Here is a 17,187-nt window from a genome sequence, read left to right on the forward strand (position 1 = left end):
AATGTATAACTCCCTGTATTATGTATGAGTTCTGTTATTATTATTATTATTATTATTAATAATAAATATATTTTTTAAATCTATTTAGCGTTTCTCAGTTCATATGTGTGTATCACAGATGCAACATAGTTACAAAAATAGATTTTTAAAAACCCACCACATTGGTTTATAACTGAGCTCACTAGTAGAACGGAATAAAGATCCAAATATATGTAGCAATCACCTTGGAAAGCCAACTGAATCAACATTCCGTTGGTATCTGCAATTTAATAACTTTACACTCCACTTTTCTATTAGCAACACATTTAGAAATCTCCCCACCCCAAGTTGCACGTGTAAAACAAAACAAACAAAAAAGTCACGTTCAATATATGATGTGTTCATTGAATAACTTGTACTATAATTGCATTGTACTAGTGTCCAGTACTAGAGTTAGACTGTCTATTATGCTGGAGGCTAGGAGATTCATTCCTCCCCATGATAGGCAGCAAGCATGCAGAGATATACAGACCTCATGAAAAGTGCCCTGGTCTAAAAAGAGTTGTCAGAATTTGACTGATCTGCTGCTCAACATCTGCCTCCTGAACCCAGCTGGTCTTCCACCTGCCCTCTTAGAAGGCTGTCTCAACTGATCTAGAAATCATTTAGCACCCTTTTAAAATATATTAAGTATATTTACAATATATTATTGGATTAAAATATATTATGTTATCATTCTTATTATTGTTTGTTGTACACAAACATGTTCTGTAGCGCTGTTCAATTGGAATTTAAAACAAATCAAAGAAATGAATTATGACAAACCAGTTCAGGTGAACTGGCGAGGAGCTCACAATCTAGACGTAAAGAAACTGTCTTCTGTTATTGAAATGATGAAAAGTTTATTATAATTGTAAGACGAAGAATTGTTAAAATCTATATCCCAGTTATCTTTTGCTTCAAATGGACACTCCATGCCCAAATACAAAATACATAAAAATCACTGTTTAGTAGATATATCCCAAATGAAAACTTGCGTGTATTTAATTATGCATATTTCCATTAGAGGTAAATCTGAAAACAGGTTGCAAAACCTGCAGTTTTCTTGTCTGCTGCCCTCCTCTGCTAACCCCGCCCAGACTTTCTGTGGCTGTCCAATCACAGACTTCACAAAACAGCTCAATGAGAAGTTTTTGCAAGGCAGGTGCTCCGAGCAATTGCCTAACTCTTGAGTTTAGCTCCACTGAGCTAACCAAACCAGGAAGCAACAGGACCAGTTCTCTGACTGACAGCCGGGGGATGTAAAAAGTTTAATTTATAAAAGTGCCAATTTGTATTGAAATCTGCACTTTTTGTAAAATGAAATAAAGAGGACACACTCTTCCCAGATTAAGCGTTTCAGCACGTTAAAATGCTTTAGGGGTATAAAGTGTGTAAACAATGGCAAGGTTTGGAAGGGTTATTTACTAAACTGTGAATCAATGGAATTAATTTTTTTTTTTTTTTAAATGACCTTTACATATGTCATTATTTTGCGAGACGTCCCATCATCTAAACACATGGTTATATATTGGGAGTTAAAGGACCACTCTAGTGCCAGGAAAACATACTCGTTTTCCTGGCACTAGAGTGCCCTGAGGGTGCCCCCACCCTCAGGGACCCCCTCCCGCCCGGCTCTGGAAAGGGGAAAGGGGTAAAAACTTACCTTTTTCCAGTGGTGGGCGGAGAGCTCTCCTCCTCCGATCCTCCTCTTCTCCTCCCCGTCGGCTGAATGCACACGCGCGGCACGAGCTGCGCGCGCATTCAGCCGGTCACATAGGAAAGCATTCATAATGCTTTCCTATGGAGGCTTGCATGCTCTCACTGTGATTTTCACAGTGAGAATCACGCAAGCGCCTCTAGCGGCTGTCAGTGAGACAGCCACTAGAGGAAATAGGGGAAGGCTTAACCCATTCACAAACATAGCAGTTTCTCTGAAACTGCTATGTTTATGAAAAAATGGGTTAACCCTAGAAGGACCTGGCACCCAGACCACTTCATTAAGCTGAAGTGGTCTGGGTGCCTAGAGTGGTCCTTTAAATCTCCGTTACACTTTATTGTGATTCAAATAAATATTTTTTTGGTCTACATATTGCAGGTTCTTTTTCAATTCTAAGTAGTCTCCAGTTTACTAAATACAACTTAGACGGGAAGCTTTCAAATATATCAGGGTTTACATGAAACTACTTTTCTGTGGAGAACTGCCACGGAATTGCCCGATTTAGGTCAAAATAGCAGGGGTGCAAATTCTCCTAGTTTGGCAATTTTATAAAAAAAATGTTTTCATTATTTTGCAATTTTACACAAATGTATAAAATAACCATATATCATTCCAAACTAACCCCTGTGGAACTCATGGGGTTAAACTTTACTTTATTACTGTTTTGTTTGTCTTCTTCATTCCTTCAGGTTTCTTAAGAGTATGAAAAGAAAATTGTCCATTTAGCAGGGGAAAACTGTTTATCACTCAGATAATTATACTGACAAGTTTGATCCTAAGGGTTGTATGTTGACAGGCCTTCTGGGCAGGTTTGAAGACCAAAAATATGTATAAATATGTCCTGACAAAAGCGTTTGACAGGAGCCATGAGCTTGATATAAATCTCGTCACCATTTTCACAGATTTCTGTTTATTTAGATTTCTCCAAATTGGTGTACAGCACATTTACAAGCAAGGTCATTTTTCTTTTTTGTAAAGTAAAACAAGGGCGGGGGTGGTGGTGGTGTGTGTGTTTGTTTGTGTGTGTGTGTATATATATATATATCATTTTAAAATCTTTTTTTAACATGATGTGATGTGTGTATATATATATATATATATATTTTTTTTTTTTTAACGTGATGATTTAATGGTGCTGAAACTTTAACAAAAATAAATAAGTAAAACAATAATAATCATTTAATTAACCATGTAAGTGGCTTTGTTGGGGCACATTTACAAAAACTTGAGAAGACTTGTTCTGCGATGTAGTAAAGTTAATTAAAGTGAAGCATGTGTTTTGACTGAGGGTTTGAAGCGACTTGCTTGCCAATTTCGAGTTAAGCTGACAGGCATCTGGTGTGCTGCTGCTGCTGCCTGTAGGCATTTTAGATTCTCAGTATTGTGCTTAATAGACCTGCTTGCACTTTTTAGAGACTTATTACAAAGAAAGTGCTTTATATCCCCTGAGCTACCAGTAGCAGCCTGATTCATAGGGAAATTAGGTTTGGAGAGATAGTGATGGTCTTAAAACCGAGTGCCCTACCTGCAGGGGACTCAAACGTTTGGTTTAAAAAGTGCCGGGAATGAATTTCAGAACCAAGATGCTTTTACTCATTAAAGTCTTGGCCCCGTAGCTGGACTACAACTCCCATTATTCTGTCTACCAAAGAAATATAGAAGATTTTGCTATATTTACTTTTGTAAGATTTTATTTACCCCCCCCCCCCCCACCCTCTACCCCCACCCTACCAGTCCCTACTGTTCCTAACTATTTAGATGTTGGTCAACCTGAAAAGTTAAATATTTTGTATTACTTTATTTCCTCCATAGTCTCTAGTGACTGCCTCCCTTCCCCTAATGCATTTTGTATTGGGAGTAGCTACATATCTCTCGTCTGTTGCCTTTACAAAACTCCCCCTCTCCCTCTTGGGTTATGTGGCTGTCCAATCACAGACTTTCCAAGGCAGGCGCCCTGGGCCTCTTGTGTTTAGATCCACTGAGCTAAACAACTAGGACGGATCAGAACCATTCTTTTGATTGACAGCCATGGTGTGTAACCGCATTAATTTATAAAAGTGTCAATTTCGATTGAATTCTACACTTTTTTTTTTAAAGGCACACTCTTCACACATTAAGCTTTCCATTTAATTAATAAAAATTGAATTTTTTCTGTGTGGTTTACTGCAGGGCCGGGAGGGGTGTTGGGGGCCAGTTCAGTGGGATCACGAGCAGGGGGGTTCCTTCCAGTAATGTTAGACATGCCACTAGTGACGGGCACAGCCCCAAGGAGTGCTTTGCGTCCCAGTGACCTGCACACCAGGTTCACAAGCTGCTCAACCATGCAACCAACCAGAGCAGAAATGCCCTGGAATTGCTAGCACAGCTGCAAGCTTGTCTAAAAACACGCTTTCTCTGCAACATGTCAGGGTTATTCACGAACATTAAACAATCTAGACATTATTTAACAATATCCGTTTGTTTTAAGTTTTTTTTTTTTTTGCAGAACCAGCACCGAATTAACCTGAAATTGGTCTAGGTATCTTCTTTTTTTTTTTTTTTTTTTTTTTTAAAAAGGCTATGTGGTCAATATATTAATATAAGGGAGGTTCCAAGCCTGCGTCACTAAAAAACAGTGAGTGGGCAGTTATTTTATTTAGCAATAGTCAGCATTTTTTAAACAAATTATTCTTGTCCACGTGAACAGTAATTTCTGTAAACCATAATCCCGTGTTGCAATCACTCGGCGATTTAGCGACATGGGATTTTAATATTGTTTATATAGACGTGTGACGACGTAGATATTAAATTACTATGTCACCTTTTGAAAGTAACAGTCCACTGGATTGTTTTACAAAGTACACACAATAAATAGTGTCTGTCAAGGTAATTGTCTTCTCCTGAGATGTTTTATCACCATCGGAGTGAAAGGACTCACTTAAGTGCAGATTGTTGACATGACAATTAGAAGACTAGAATGAATTAGCTGAGGTTACTTTAAGATTGTCAGAGAAAGTTGAAAGAGCTTAGTAAAAATAAACATCTGTTTCAGTCATGTATTACCCTACTATCAAAATGTTCAATCGGTGTGTACATAAAAGGGGGTTTATTCACTAACTAAAGAATTGCAGAGAATGGAAAAATGTATTTTCAAATTAAGACAAAAACAGTGCTTGTTTGGAAGAATTTGCCGTCTCCGCTGTAGCTATAGCTTGGGTAATTTACTCTGAACTTTGAAAACTATGCCTAACATTTAAAGAGTATTTTCTAATTCATTCTGCTGTTTGTGTGTTTACATGTCTGTTAAATAGGAAACCCCAAGTTTCTTGAAAAATAAATAAAAAATTATCCACTTAATTTTGAAGATTTCTGAAAAATACATACGGTATATAAAATTGTGTTTTAAATGGCTAATATCGATTGACCCTTTTCTCCTGTAATGCCGTAAGCACATTCTCGCAAGTCATTCTTCCATTGCATTCATACAACATGGGGTAACATTACGGTATACGACTGATTTACATAGTATGCCACACACGTGCCTTGACAGTACTGCTTATAAAGTAAAAAAAAATCAAAAATGGAAAATCCATGTCTACCTTGAAAATAATTATATGGTTGTGCAAAAATTTTACTATCAAATAGATAGTCCTTATTCAATTGTTTTCATCACTTTTCCTTATTTTAAGTGGTCCTATCACTGTGACCTTGCTTTGTATCCCATGAAAAATAAAGGACATAAATTGTGACACGTGCAGTTTATAGATTTTTTGTTTTTATTTTTTACTAGGTATGTTTTTCTTCAGATTTTGTTATACTGTACTTGTTTTACTGCAAAGTGAAGTACCGGTAGTCCTAAAAAGTGGTGGTTTTCTCGACAATGATTGTAAACTGACATTAATTTTTAGCTGGAAACAACTTTATGAAAATGTTTTGTGTGTAATCAATAAGATCATGCACAAGGTTGATGGATTATCTGTTACATTAAACTGGGTAGTTAACTATGTAAATCTATAATTTGATGTGAATTTAAAACAAATTCCTTGTTTACAGTATTTTTGAAAATTTATATATATTTAACCTTATATGAACTCTTTTACACATTTGCCGTAGTGACATATCAATGCTAATATTTCCTGTTCTACTTCAATTTATGTAAGTCTTCAAAAGTATTGCTTATTGGCAGAGTTCCACCTGGGCCATTAGTTTCGGGGCCCCGGTGAGGCCTACATTTTTGACCCACTGTTAAAGGAACACTAAAGCATTAGGAATACAAACCTGTACTCCTAACACTTTATTGTCCCCGCACCTAGTTATAGTGGTAGGAAAAGCCTACCGCAACGTCATGGAGGAGACATGGCCTCCTCCAGGTAACGGTCCAGTCCAATGCTCCTCATCGAGAATATCTATTTTCCTACTTGGGTTGCATGGCCAGGTGACTGAGTTGTACTCTGTCATTGCAATAGTAGCCTTTACAGTGGTGGTCAGTGCAGCAGCCAATGGAGGTGTGCTTCAGCATTCAATGTAAACACTGTCTTTTCTGCAAGTCTACAGTGGACCACTGCACATAGGCCACTTCATTGAGAAGAAGTGGCCTGTGTGATTTTAGTGGTCCTTTAAGCAGAACGTGTCATTCAGCGATACAGATTGTCTGTCTTCTTTTTAAGACTGCTTCCAAGGAACATGGGGTACAGTGCTACTTAACCATCTTAGGCTTAATGCATGGTCACACCACTCTAGTTATGCTGTTTGATACTAGTAGAATATTTGTTATAAACTGGAAATGGTTGAATTGGGGATATTGCAGTCTGCAGTTGGCTTTGCCTTTCAGATGGCTAGTGGATCACAATCCATTTACAATAGTTCCAAGTTTCAGTATTGACTCCCTGCTATAGTCTTGTCAGATTTTCATCCTTCTGATAAAATGAATACAATCAATAACATTTTGGTGAGGGACAACCCATAGTACTGTGGATCCATACTTGTATCAGTAATCTATGTTTAATATTCAAGACCATCCAGTGACTCTAAAGACATATTCCTAAAGAGCTCACAAATGATGTGTATATATATATTTGTTTGATTATTTTTGTTGATGTTCTTATGTTAACGGAGTACTATCTCTCCTTTCAGATTATCTCATCGAAGAGCCCGCCCAACTGGATGAACTCATATTTGGGATTGGAGAAACCATAGAGTTGTCCTGCAGTGCAGAAGGTTCCTCCATGGCTACCTCGTGGTTTAAAGATGGTATTGCCATCTTTGCAAACAACAGAACACGTACACAACAGAACCTGCTGAAGATAATCAATGTATCCTATGATGATTCTGGGATCTATAGCTGCCGAGTGTGGCCTTACAGTGAAATTCTCCGCAATTTTACCATAAGAGTATCAGGTAAATGCTGATATTAATCAAGTATTTTCTTAACAATGAATCACGAAGACCAGAGCTAATCTTTTAGATACAATTTACTAATCAGTTTAGGCTATTACACCTTATATCACTCAACCTCTGCATACATTTGGGGAGATTCCATCATGTTGACATTGTGTGTAGTAGTCAAGTCAAGTTGAGTTGATACTATGTCTCCTGGTAAAAACATTGTTATTAATACAACATCTAAACAACATGCATTCAGAAAAATCAGGAACCCAGCATTTAACCCCTTAAGGACCAAGCTTCTGGAATAAAAGGGAATCATGACATGTCATACATGTCATGTGTCCTTAAGGGGGTAAACATCCATATAATCATTAAGGCTTACCTGGTAGGCTATATGTTCTTCATAAATCAATTTGCAATACGTTCTCATAGAAATTAGAAGGCCTACTCATCTTATTCGCTTAGACAAAAACGATTAGAGATGCACGGGAGACACGGGTCAAAGTAAATTGTCGGCTACTTCCTTTACATTGCACAAACGGTTACCATCAGAATTGTCAAGTCTACTAGGTGTCGTTTGCTGGTTCTTCATTTGTATTGTGAATTAGTGAGTTTGCACATACATGTATGTTGTCAGACACTCCAATACTCCCGTTGAAAGTAATCGGAGACCAAAGATTTGTTGCAAAAAAAGTAAATTACTATTAACTTTTAATTAGCATCTCATTAGTCAGACTTGATACAAATTATTAAAAACAAAAAATACATGAGGGGCAGGTAAATGCCATTTTTGCCGTTTTTGTATGAACCCGAAATTGTATGAAGTTTCCATATGTATCAATTGACGGACAACATTTTTCCCCATAAGTGATGGCTAGTAGTGGGATTTGTGACGTGCCTATGGAATCTCCATGGGAGTCACTGTCTGTGTTCAGGATTAAAAAGAAAAAGGAACAAAAGGTTTTAGTGGAAAGTCGTTTTGTGTTGGTTTTTTTCTGTCCTCTGACTCCCTGTCATACATCTGCTTTTAATCACACTTTATTTCAGAATCCAGCAGACATTTTGAGGTCACATCAATTAAATAGTAAAAAAAAACATTTGGATTTAAAGAAGCTCCCCTCCCCTTTTCTCTCTCCCTGTAAAGTAGTAACAGGAGAAGAGTCCAGAGGACTTCTGAGTTCTTAAAACCGTGTTTGTGTCTATAAAATTGCATTAGAATGCTTTCAGAATCCAAGGGGCAACTTAAAAGCAGGAGTTAGGCAGCCAGTGGTAAATGGAATGGAAACCAGCTGTGGGTCCAGGAAGGTTAAGGAGAGAAAATGTTTTGATAGAGTGAACAATAATAATCTAAATGATTTAAAGTATCAAATCTCCAGGTATTTGTTTTATTTTCTCTCGTCTACTTTATTACTATGGAGGATGAAAGGCATGGGCAATGGATGTTTGTGTTCTTTTTACATGTCCTTCTATGACACTTTAATTTGCTAAAATTCCAGTAGGATTTTAATACAAAATAAACATGTGTGTGTTCTTACAAATACATACTGCTCCTTTAAATATAGATACATAGTGCAGGCTAGCAAAGTACTATCATGAATATAATTACATGCCAAAAACTGGACACGCTTTAAAGTGGATTCACTATCCAAAAATATGTTTTTATCCTCTTCCAGCGAAATTAATCAATTTATCATCTTATCATCACCTCAGAGGAACCGCTGTGTTTAATTTCACACCGGCAGTATCTGAATTCTGCATACCGATGGGACACTGTTTACAAGGTTGCCATTTGTTGTGCGGATGTCTGTGAATTTTGCAAACTAACAGACAGGACTTGAAGTACAGACTCCCAAGTGTGAAATGAATCAATTGATTTAGGATTTTGCAATCGATTTACGACTTGTCAATGATTTAGTTTATTGATTTCACAACAGAAGCACGTGAATTCCACATACTTTCAAGCCCTGTTCGACATAATACAGAATTTGTAAATGTTCTTCATACTAGCAGCTAGAATGTATATGCTTCAAAACAGGCAACACTGTACTTCAGCCTTTATCATTCTAGCATATATTTCTAAAAATGATTAAAAAAAAAGTTGTAAAAAATATAAAAATAAAATTAAATTTTCTTGCAAAGTTCCACCATGCGTCATTACGATGTATTTTTTTTTTTTTTTGCTTCTCTCCTTTTCTTCTAAATTGATTCTGTGCATAAGTAGAAATTTGTGTTATAACTTTATTATTATTATTATTATTGAGCATTAAACAAACTGCCTGAGAGACATGATTTTTTTTTTCCTAAATGGTTTTCAGTGAATTGCACCCGAATAGTGAAAATGAAACCTTTATATCATAACAATAGCTAACTTCAAAGAAAGATGTGCACTATTACCGCAGCGACTGTCATCACCCTTGACACCTCTTATGCTGGATCTATGCATTATGTAGAAGAAATAAGAAATATATTTTTAAGTGGAAATGTTATGTTGAATCCCCTTAAGGCGAGTCAGCTTGATGAAATTCCATTGAACCATTATACAGATTGTATGGCATGAGAGGTCTGTACAGAAATCAAAATGTTAATGTGAGTACAGTGTGCTGGCTGGAGATTCTGTGTTGCAATGTGTGCAATACTCTTTGATATGTAAAGTAGAATTTAACAATCGCAGTGCCAGAATGAACCCGATTATCTTTGAATAGAAGATGATCATTTCTTTTATAGCTCAAATTGCCATGTTCCACATCCAGCTGGCTCATCTCAATTTTCAACCTTCCACGTTCAAAAAAAAATATTGTATTATTAAGTTGGATGATAATAAGATATAGTCAGGACACACTCGAAAACTATCAAACGCTAAATGTATTCTTCCTGGCTGTATACGTTGATATTGTTATATATTACCAAGTTGGACATTTGCTGGGTTTGACCCCTGTCCTGACACCCAGAGGTAGCCACCCAGCTGTTGTAGAATTAATTCTTAATTTTTCTGTATCCTATATGCTGACAATAAATCAGATTGCTAGACTTTATTCATTAGCAAGCCAGGTACCTGTTGCTATGGTTACTAAAACATTTTTACTTTTACCTGTTCTGATAAACGAATAAGCTGTCATTATATCCTTTCATTTTATTTTATCTTGAGTGGTAAGAAAATATCATGTAATCAGGTTAGATGTCCCATAATTAAAATGGTTTGCAAAACAACAACGTGATATGATTTGAGTTGTATAGTATATTTATTAAGTTTGATAAAAAGTAAAAAAGTAAAACAGAGTATGGTTAAATATATAAGAACTCCTGTCATCTTATAGTAAGTTCTTTAAAAATGGCTACAGTCTGTCAATAGTTCTCATTTGAGATTACCATCCAAAATACAAAGAATCTTTGGAACTCGACAACATTATTTAATCCATCATTCTCTCCCCACAAAAACACCATTAGCATCTTAAATAAAAATCATAGAATTTATGCGGGGCTGGGCCAGATTAACAGGCCGTTTAGAGCTGGTTGTGAATTCCTCACAGTCTTTACATGTGACGTGGGGTTAATGCTTTTAAGCCAAGTCTGCAATGTTTATATGAAAAATCTTTGGATCGTTGATCTATTACAGTAGCTTCAGAGTTGAAATTTGCTCATTAGGACAAAGTAGCTCTCTGGCTATTTATTGTGAGACATGGTTGCTGGGCCACATTGGCTATCACAGTGGCAAACTGGCAAACAGAACAGTCAACAGCCAGGCTGGATATAGTATAGGGCAGTGATAATTAACATGCGGCTTCGTAAGTTATGACATACTTGATGGACACCTTAGTATAAGAAATTCTTGATTCTGAGCTGTAGGAGAATGCACTGGACCTCCCTCATCTTTTAAATGCTTCTTGCAAGCATCTGTACTTTTTGTGAGCAAACCACATGATTTCAGTGTGAAATCCGTGTAAAGTTCCACAGCACTGAAAATGAAACCCTACTAAATCTAAACACTATTACACTATACTAGTATACACTATCGTACCACTATTGTACTAGTGCACTATTTTGAATGCTTTTTCCACAATCAAATTTTGCTTGAGGCTTAATCCCTTAAGGACCAAACTTCTGGAATAAAAGGGAATCATGACATGTCACACACGTCATGTGTCCTTAAGGGGTTAAACAGGACTCAATATTTTTTGCGTTTTAATAGCAAAAAAATTTTTATTTTTTTTTAATGGGAGCAGCCAATTGTTTTATAGTAAATACTAAATATTTTTTTTTTTTTCAGCGCAGTTTGTCATCAGTTCTTATTTTGCAGTTCTATTAAGCAGGCAAAGTGCCACGCACATATTTAGCCAGTGAAAACTTTTTCCCCATGTAAATTTGCAAAGAATAACCACATTCCTTAATTTTAGCAACAACAATCCAATTTAATTAACAACTATAGAGCTTCTACAGTACTTAGTATTATTAGAATGGTTAATTCTAACTGGAATGTCAGCCATTTTTAAATCGCATGATTGTGGCATCAGCCAGACCTGTCTGGTACCTGATTAGTGCCATCTTGTGTAGTTTTGAAGGGTTTCCCTGCTCTGCTTTTTGTTCTCTGTTAACTTTGCACTTGATGTTTAAAAAAAAAAAAAAAAAATATATATATATATATATATATATATATATATATATATATATATATATATATTTAGATTACACATATACAAGTGTTGAGTTTAGAAGTAGCAATAAAACCTCCTTTATCTTCTTCTTATAGAACTTCCATCATCAGGCGACGATGAAGATGATGAGGAATCGGAGGACAGAGGTAATTTGATTCCTTTGTATTTCCATGTATGTTATGCAGTATGTATTGTTGTAGATATACTCAAATAATATGCATTTCCTGTGACGATATTGAGATTATTGTGTTTCTCTATTGAGGTCTGAAACCTTTTCTTGTCATTATTTATAATTTTAAAAACGTAAGGCTAGAGTAACCAAATTAAAAGCATAGAATGTTCCAGTTTGGCCATTTTGAAATTCACTTGGAGTTGTATACAACCCAAATATCTGATTTTGCCATCGGCAAACACCCATTATTTTTCTTCATCCAATTTAGATATTGTATAGAAAAATCAGAGCTTTATATATAGCCCACGCTGATTAAACTTTAAAACTAAGGTACCTGATATGAAACAACTGAACTTGTGTACTGGAGGATGTCTCCATGATTGGTTCCATTTTGATTTTGGAACATATTCAATGAAGTCCACTTTGGTTCTGTTGAGGCCAGTCTGTTCTTCTTAAAGTAACTTTCAATAGAATGGCCTTTATTCCCATAAGCCGTTGCTTTATCAACTGTAACCACACTGAAGGTAATGAATAGTTCTAGCTCATGTGCTGAGTGTCCTGGATCCATTAGTTGAAGGTTCTGTGACTATGGAACCTTTTGTCCCCCTTTGCTTTAAGGAGTAGGAAAGAAGATGAACACAGTTAGATATCATTGTCTCATACACATCAGATTTCTAAAATTATGTTTCTCAACATTTGTTTCACAGTAAAAATTGTATAAACGTACCTATCAAAAGAGTACTCTGTCATTTAGAGAGCGCATACTTTTGACATCATCCCTAGCATAAACTACTTCATCCCAACCTAATCCTCAATGTTACTCACTAATGCTATAGACCAGGCAATAGTTGGCACTCCAGAACACTTGGTGTTAGAAAGATTGTCTACGCCTGCTATAGACCATAGCTCCAGAACAACCTTCTATCTGTGTCTGGTTATCCAACAAAACTTTGGGATTCGCTCAAGCAAGATTTAAGTGTTTCAATTTGTGCTGTTTTGTTTCCAAGCCGATGCCTATTCTGTTTTTAGATCTTGCTGACTGCGAATACCACTTGTCCCCTTGTATGACTGTGGGGGCTTATTTTTCCATGATTGTGATGACATTCTGTGCCAGTAGACTGCTTCTGCTCTATAATTCACCCAGTCTTTGCCAACCATAGCAGCTTGCATCTGGCTCCTTTAAATACTTTGTTTAATGTGTTCAGTGTGGAATTCTTGCTCATCACTAAATGAGCCACATTCTCAAATATTTCATCTTATTCTAACCACTTGACTTGGCTCATACTGCATCATTGATGCCTGTTTAGCAATAACGTAGTTTAATACTGTAAGAATAGATTATTTTTTTATTTCTTTTACTGAAACAGAGTTAAGACAAAGGACTTCATGATTTAAATGTTGGAGGTGTGGGGATTCTCCATTTGCTCTTTACTTGTAAATTTTTACCAGCTTCAAGGCAAAGATTTTGAGGAGTAAAATCAAACATTAATGGCTACCTTTGGCACAAATGCATTATGGGAAATTGCAAGTTCCACTATCTATTTATTTCAGCCTTAGGAGGCTTCATTTCCGTTCACATGATACAGTTCCAGGTCCAGGTTGTACAGAATTGATATTGGTAATGTGGAAGTGTAAATTAGTTTTTATCATTCTGGATTGAGAGGGGCCTGTCTACAGGTGCTACATTTTTTAGGACTCTTTAAAGCTGTTTGACAAAATTATAGGATGACATATATAACCTCTTTGCACCAGAAGGTCTGAGCAGAGTTGTAACGTATGATGTTTAGACTGACCTTTACTAACCATTAGTTTTGTTGTGGCTACTAGTTACACTGATACAGTGTGGAATGACCAAGGACCATTGCATTTAGCCTCGTACAGTGTGTGTAAGGACAGCAGTGGAATGTCTTGTGTTACGGAATTTTGTTGTTGTTCCATATATTACTCAAACAATGTATGAGAGTGGTTTGTGAGAATGAACTAGAATTTTGTTTATGTGCCTTCTGTCATTTATCTCTACAAATGTTATACAGTTTGTTCTCTTAGAAACAAACTCTATCTTTCCTACAGATGTTTAAACCTGTTACATGGTTTCTGATGCACACAGGAGAGTTAGTTCGGGTGTAGCAGGTTTCCTTGGCCAACACAACCTGTCTCAACTCGTAGCAATAGCAGTTTATTCCAAACAAAACACACTACTAATACAGTAACACAGGAAGATCACTTAGTATCACAACTTTAACCCTAGCATTGCAAAATATTGTACCTCCTGCCAAAGACGAGTTACCTGTCCTTTTGCACTGGAGTAGCTAATACCAGCTCCGCTGTTTGTTTGTTTTATTTTCCGCCTGGCTGGCTGAGATCCTTACTCTTAGCCTACTTTGTTATCCTTATAAGAAAGTCCAAGACGCTCGTTCCCTGGGAGTACAGTTTTATTTTGTTTCTGCATGTCTCTTGAGATAAAATGCGGGCATTAATTGGGGGTGGTATGGTGCCAAAGCACGCCACTGATGATGGCATGTGGTTTTTTGAAAACCAATAATTTGCTGAGAACCTCCTGATTTCACACAAGTTAATATTTTCCCCTAAGGTCAGGCCAGCCAGAAGGAATCCAGTGGGCTGTACAGTACACTAGAAGCTGTTGTCACAGGAGGTTAACATGTTCTGAAAGAGATTTACCTTAATTAACCCTTCTGAATGTTCTTGTATTATTAGGTTTTAGAAATCAGTTTTTTTTTTATACTGCATTTTTATTATTTTTAATTTTTGTAGGACAATTTTAACGATCCTTTAAAAAAAAAAATACATATACAAACAGCCAATGGCCAGTTAATTAGACATCTTTTCGAGTAAACTCAAGTTACTGTCATATTCGGGTTCAAGTTACTGTCACGATCTTGGAAGCCACTTGAGATGATTGTTCACTAGAACATCAACACTAGAAGTTTATATTGGAAAATGGGAAGAATTTGACCATAAATTAGTGCTTATATTTAGTATCAAGGGTTTCCATAAAACACCAAGAAATAATTTCCTATGCCATTACAAGACCCCAAGAAATCAGCATTCTTTTTGAAATCTAATCTATATATTTCATTAGGAATCAGTTGTCTTGTTTTAGTCAGTACTTGTTTCCCCAACAGCCTCTGTCTTCCTGTTCCTTTCTGACAGTAGAGGTCCACTGTACGGTCTTCTGCTGATGGAACCCACTAGGTTCTAGGTTCAGTGGATTGTTCTATCAGTTACCCTCCTGTACACTACTGTAAATAATGCTTCTTCGTTCTTCGTGTCTGGTGTCAGCTTAAATTGTTAAGCCTGTTCTCCTCTTATCCCTGTAATTAATAAGGTGTTTCCACTCACAGACCTGCTTCGCATCTATAATTACACATTTATATATATATATATTTATTGTGCCTTAGTATATAAATTCCAGGCACCATCAATGCTACAATGGTCAAAGTTAGTTAGATCATGCATTTTTTTCCCCATAATCAAATCAACCGTACAGTCAAACACCTGCTAAATTATTGACATGATTTGTATATTGAGATGGATTTAAACATCAGATCTGCTGTTATCGCTCTATCAATCACTCAGTCTGCTGCTCTTTTAGCTTGTACAAAATCAGGTACATATACAATATATAGTTGTATAAAAATATATCTATCCAAGATAAAAAAAAATATATATATATATATATATATATATATATATATATATATATATATATATATATATACACTTGGGAACAAAGATAGATCCTGAGTTTGATTTTGTCCTGAGTTTGAGTTTGGATGTTTAGGAGACAAAAAAAAAAGTAAGTGAAGGAGGACAAGAGAAAGAAAGAAGGAGGGGGGAGAGGAATGGAAAATATTGTAAGGTGTGGGTGAGAGAAAGCTAGTAAGTTGTAAAAAGTACTTGCATAATCAAAGGTTTCTATTGGCTTTTAGTGCAGAAGTAGTTACAGAAATACACACATCATTTTTTTTTTTTTTTTTTATCGTGAAGCCATTCAGGGCTTGCTGAGATCTATTGGTGTTTTAATGAGATGTGCAGGTAGAAACCCCCAAAAAATCATAAATCATTTCCGCATGTGTCCTGACTTGTTGCACCAAGATATGATGTCGCTGTGCATGAAATATATCTTCAGTGTTCCAGCTCTCATAAATGTTTTTTTATTCCACATTATTCTTGAAAAACATCAATCGTCATTAGCTTTTTAACTCCAAGGGTGAAAACGATGTGGTCTATTAGTGACCACCCATGTTCTAAGCCTTTAAGGAGTTAATCGTCCTATTGCTACCTGATGGCTGGAGCCTTTGCAGTTCAGAATTTACCTGTATAGCTCATACCATGTTTAGAAGTGCTGTTTTCAAACAACTCATCCCAGAATTTAGAATGTGGGTTTTGTGCAAATGACTGATCAGTGAAGCTAAAGAATAGTTATTCTAATTTTAATGAAATGATGACAAATTGAGAGAGTACTATAGAGTCACCTAAAAAGGTGCGAGCGAAAATGAAACAAATTGCTTTAGATATAGTGCAAACTATTTTGCGAAAACGAAATAAATAGAATTTATTTGTAAAATCATTATCATACCACAGCAAGCCAATTTGCAGGACTAACAGCAGGGAACTTTCAAATATTGTACACGCGGCAAATTACCTAAATTAGTTTTGTAAATGTATTTTGTATATATTGTGTATTAATATTGTTTGTTGTATTTTATTGTACCCTAATGTATCAATGCAATGTTTTGTGGACCCAGGACATACTTGAAAACGAGAGAAATCTCAATGTATCCTTCCTGGCAAAATATTTTCTAAATAAATAACCGTGTTACTTTAATTTAATTAATTCAGTATATTAGTTGTCAAACTGGGGGTCAGTCCCCCTGGTACCTTAAAAGGTACACGATCATACACGAGGGACAGCGTTTAAATCTTTTGTAGAGAGAATTTCTACCACATTGTTGGAAGAGAAGGGAAAGAAACCATTTCTTAAATAAAGTAACACACTTTATGAACCTGCAAAGTTATCATGTCTGTCTGACATGGAATTATTGCTTACTGCGAAATGTTCAGAGCTGGAAGAGATCCGTATGTGCCTTCCAAACATGGCTCTGAGCTGCCTTAGAAAGTTGAGAACCTTTTAAAATAGAGAACTTCTTCGAATAGTAAGTTTTGGAACTGCATCAATGTACGGGAACTTGTCAACACTTTAAACAGAGTTTATTCTATATGACGGGAAAGGGGCTGTCTGC

At 36.2% G+C, this 17,187-nt stretch overlaps 1 protein-coding gene across 4 annotated transcripts in view; it reads left to right on the plus strand.

The window, feature by feature from the left end:
• FGFR3 (fibroblast growth factor receptor 3) overlaps positions 1-17,187 on the plus strand; it is an 87,140-nt gene that overhangs the window by 31,634 nt on the left and 38,319 nt on the right. For all 4 annotated transcript variants that reach the window (XM_063457668.1, XM_063457670.1, XM_063457671.1 and 1 more), the window contains exons 3-4: positions 6,851-7,114; positions 11,847-11,897. In XM_063457668.1, the coding sequence (XP_063313738.1) occupies positions 6,851-7,114; positions 11,847-11,897 (315 nt within the window). The remainder of the gene's footprint in view (positions 1-6,850; positions 7,115-11,846; positions 11,898-17,187) is intronic.

This window comes from Pelobates fuscus, chromosome 6, assembly GCF_036172605.1.
Source record: "Pelobates fuscus isolate aPelFus1 chromosome 6, aPelFus1.pri, whole genome shotgun sequence".
Taxonomy (NCBI): Eukaryota; Metazoa; Chordata; class Amphibia; order Anura; family Pelobatidae; genus Pelobates; species Pelobates fuscus.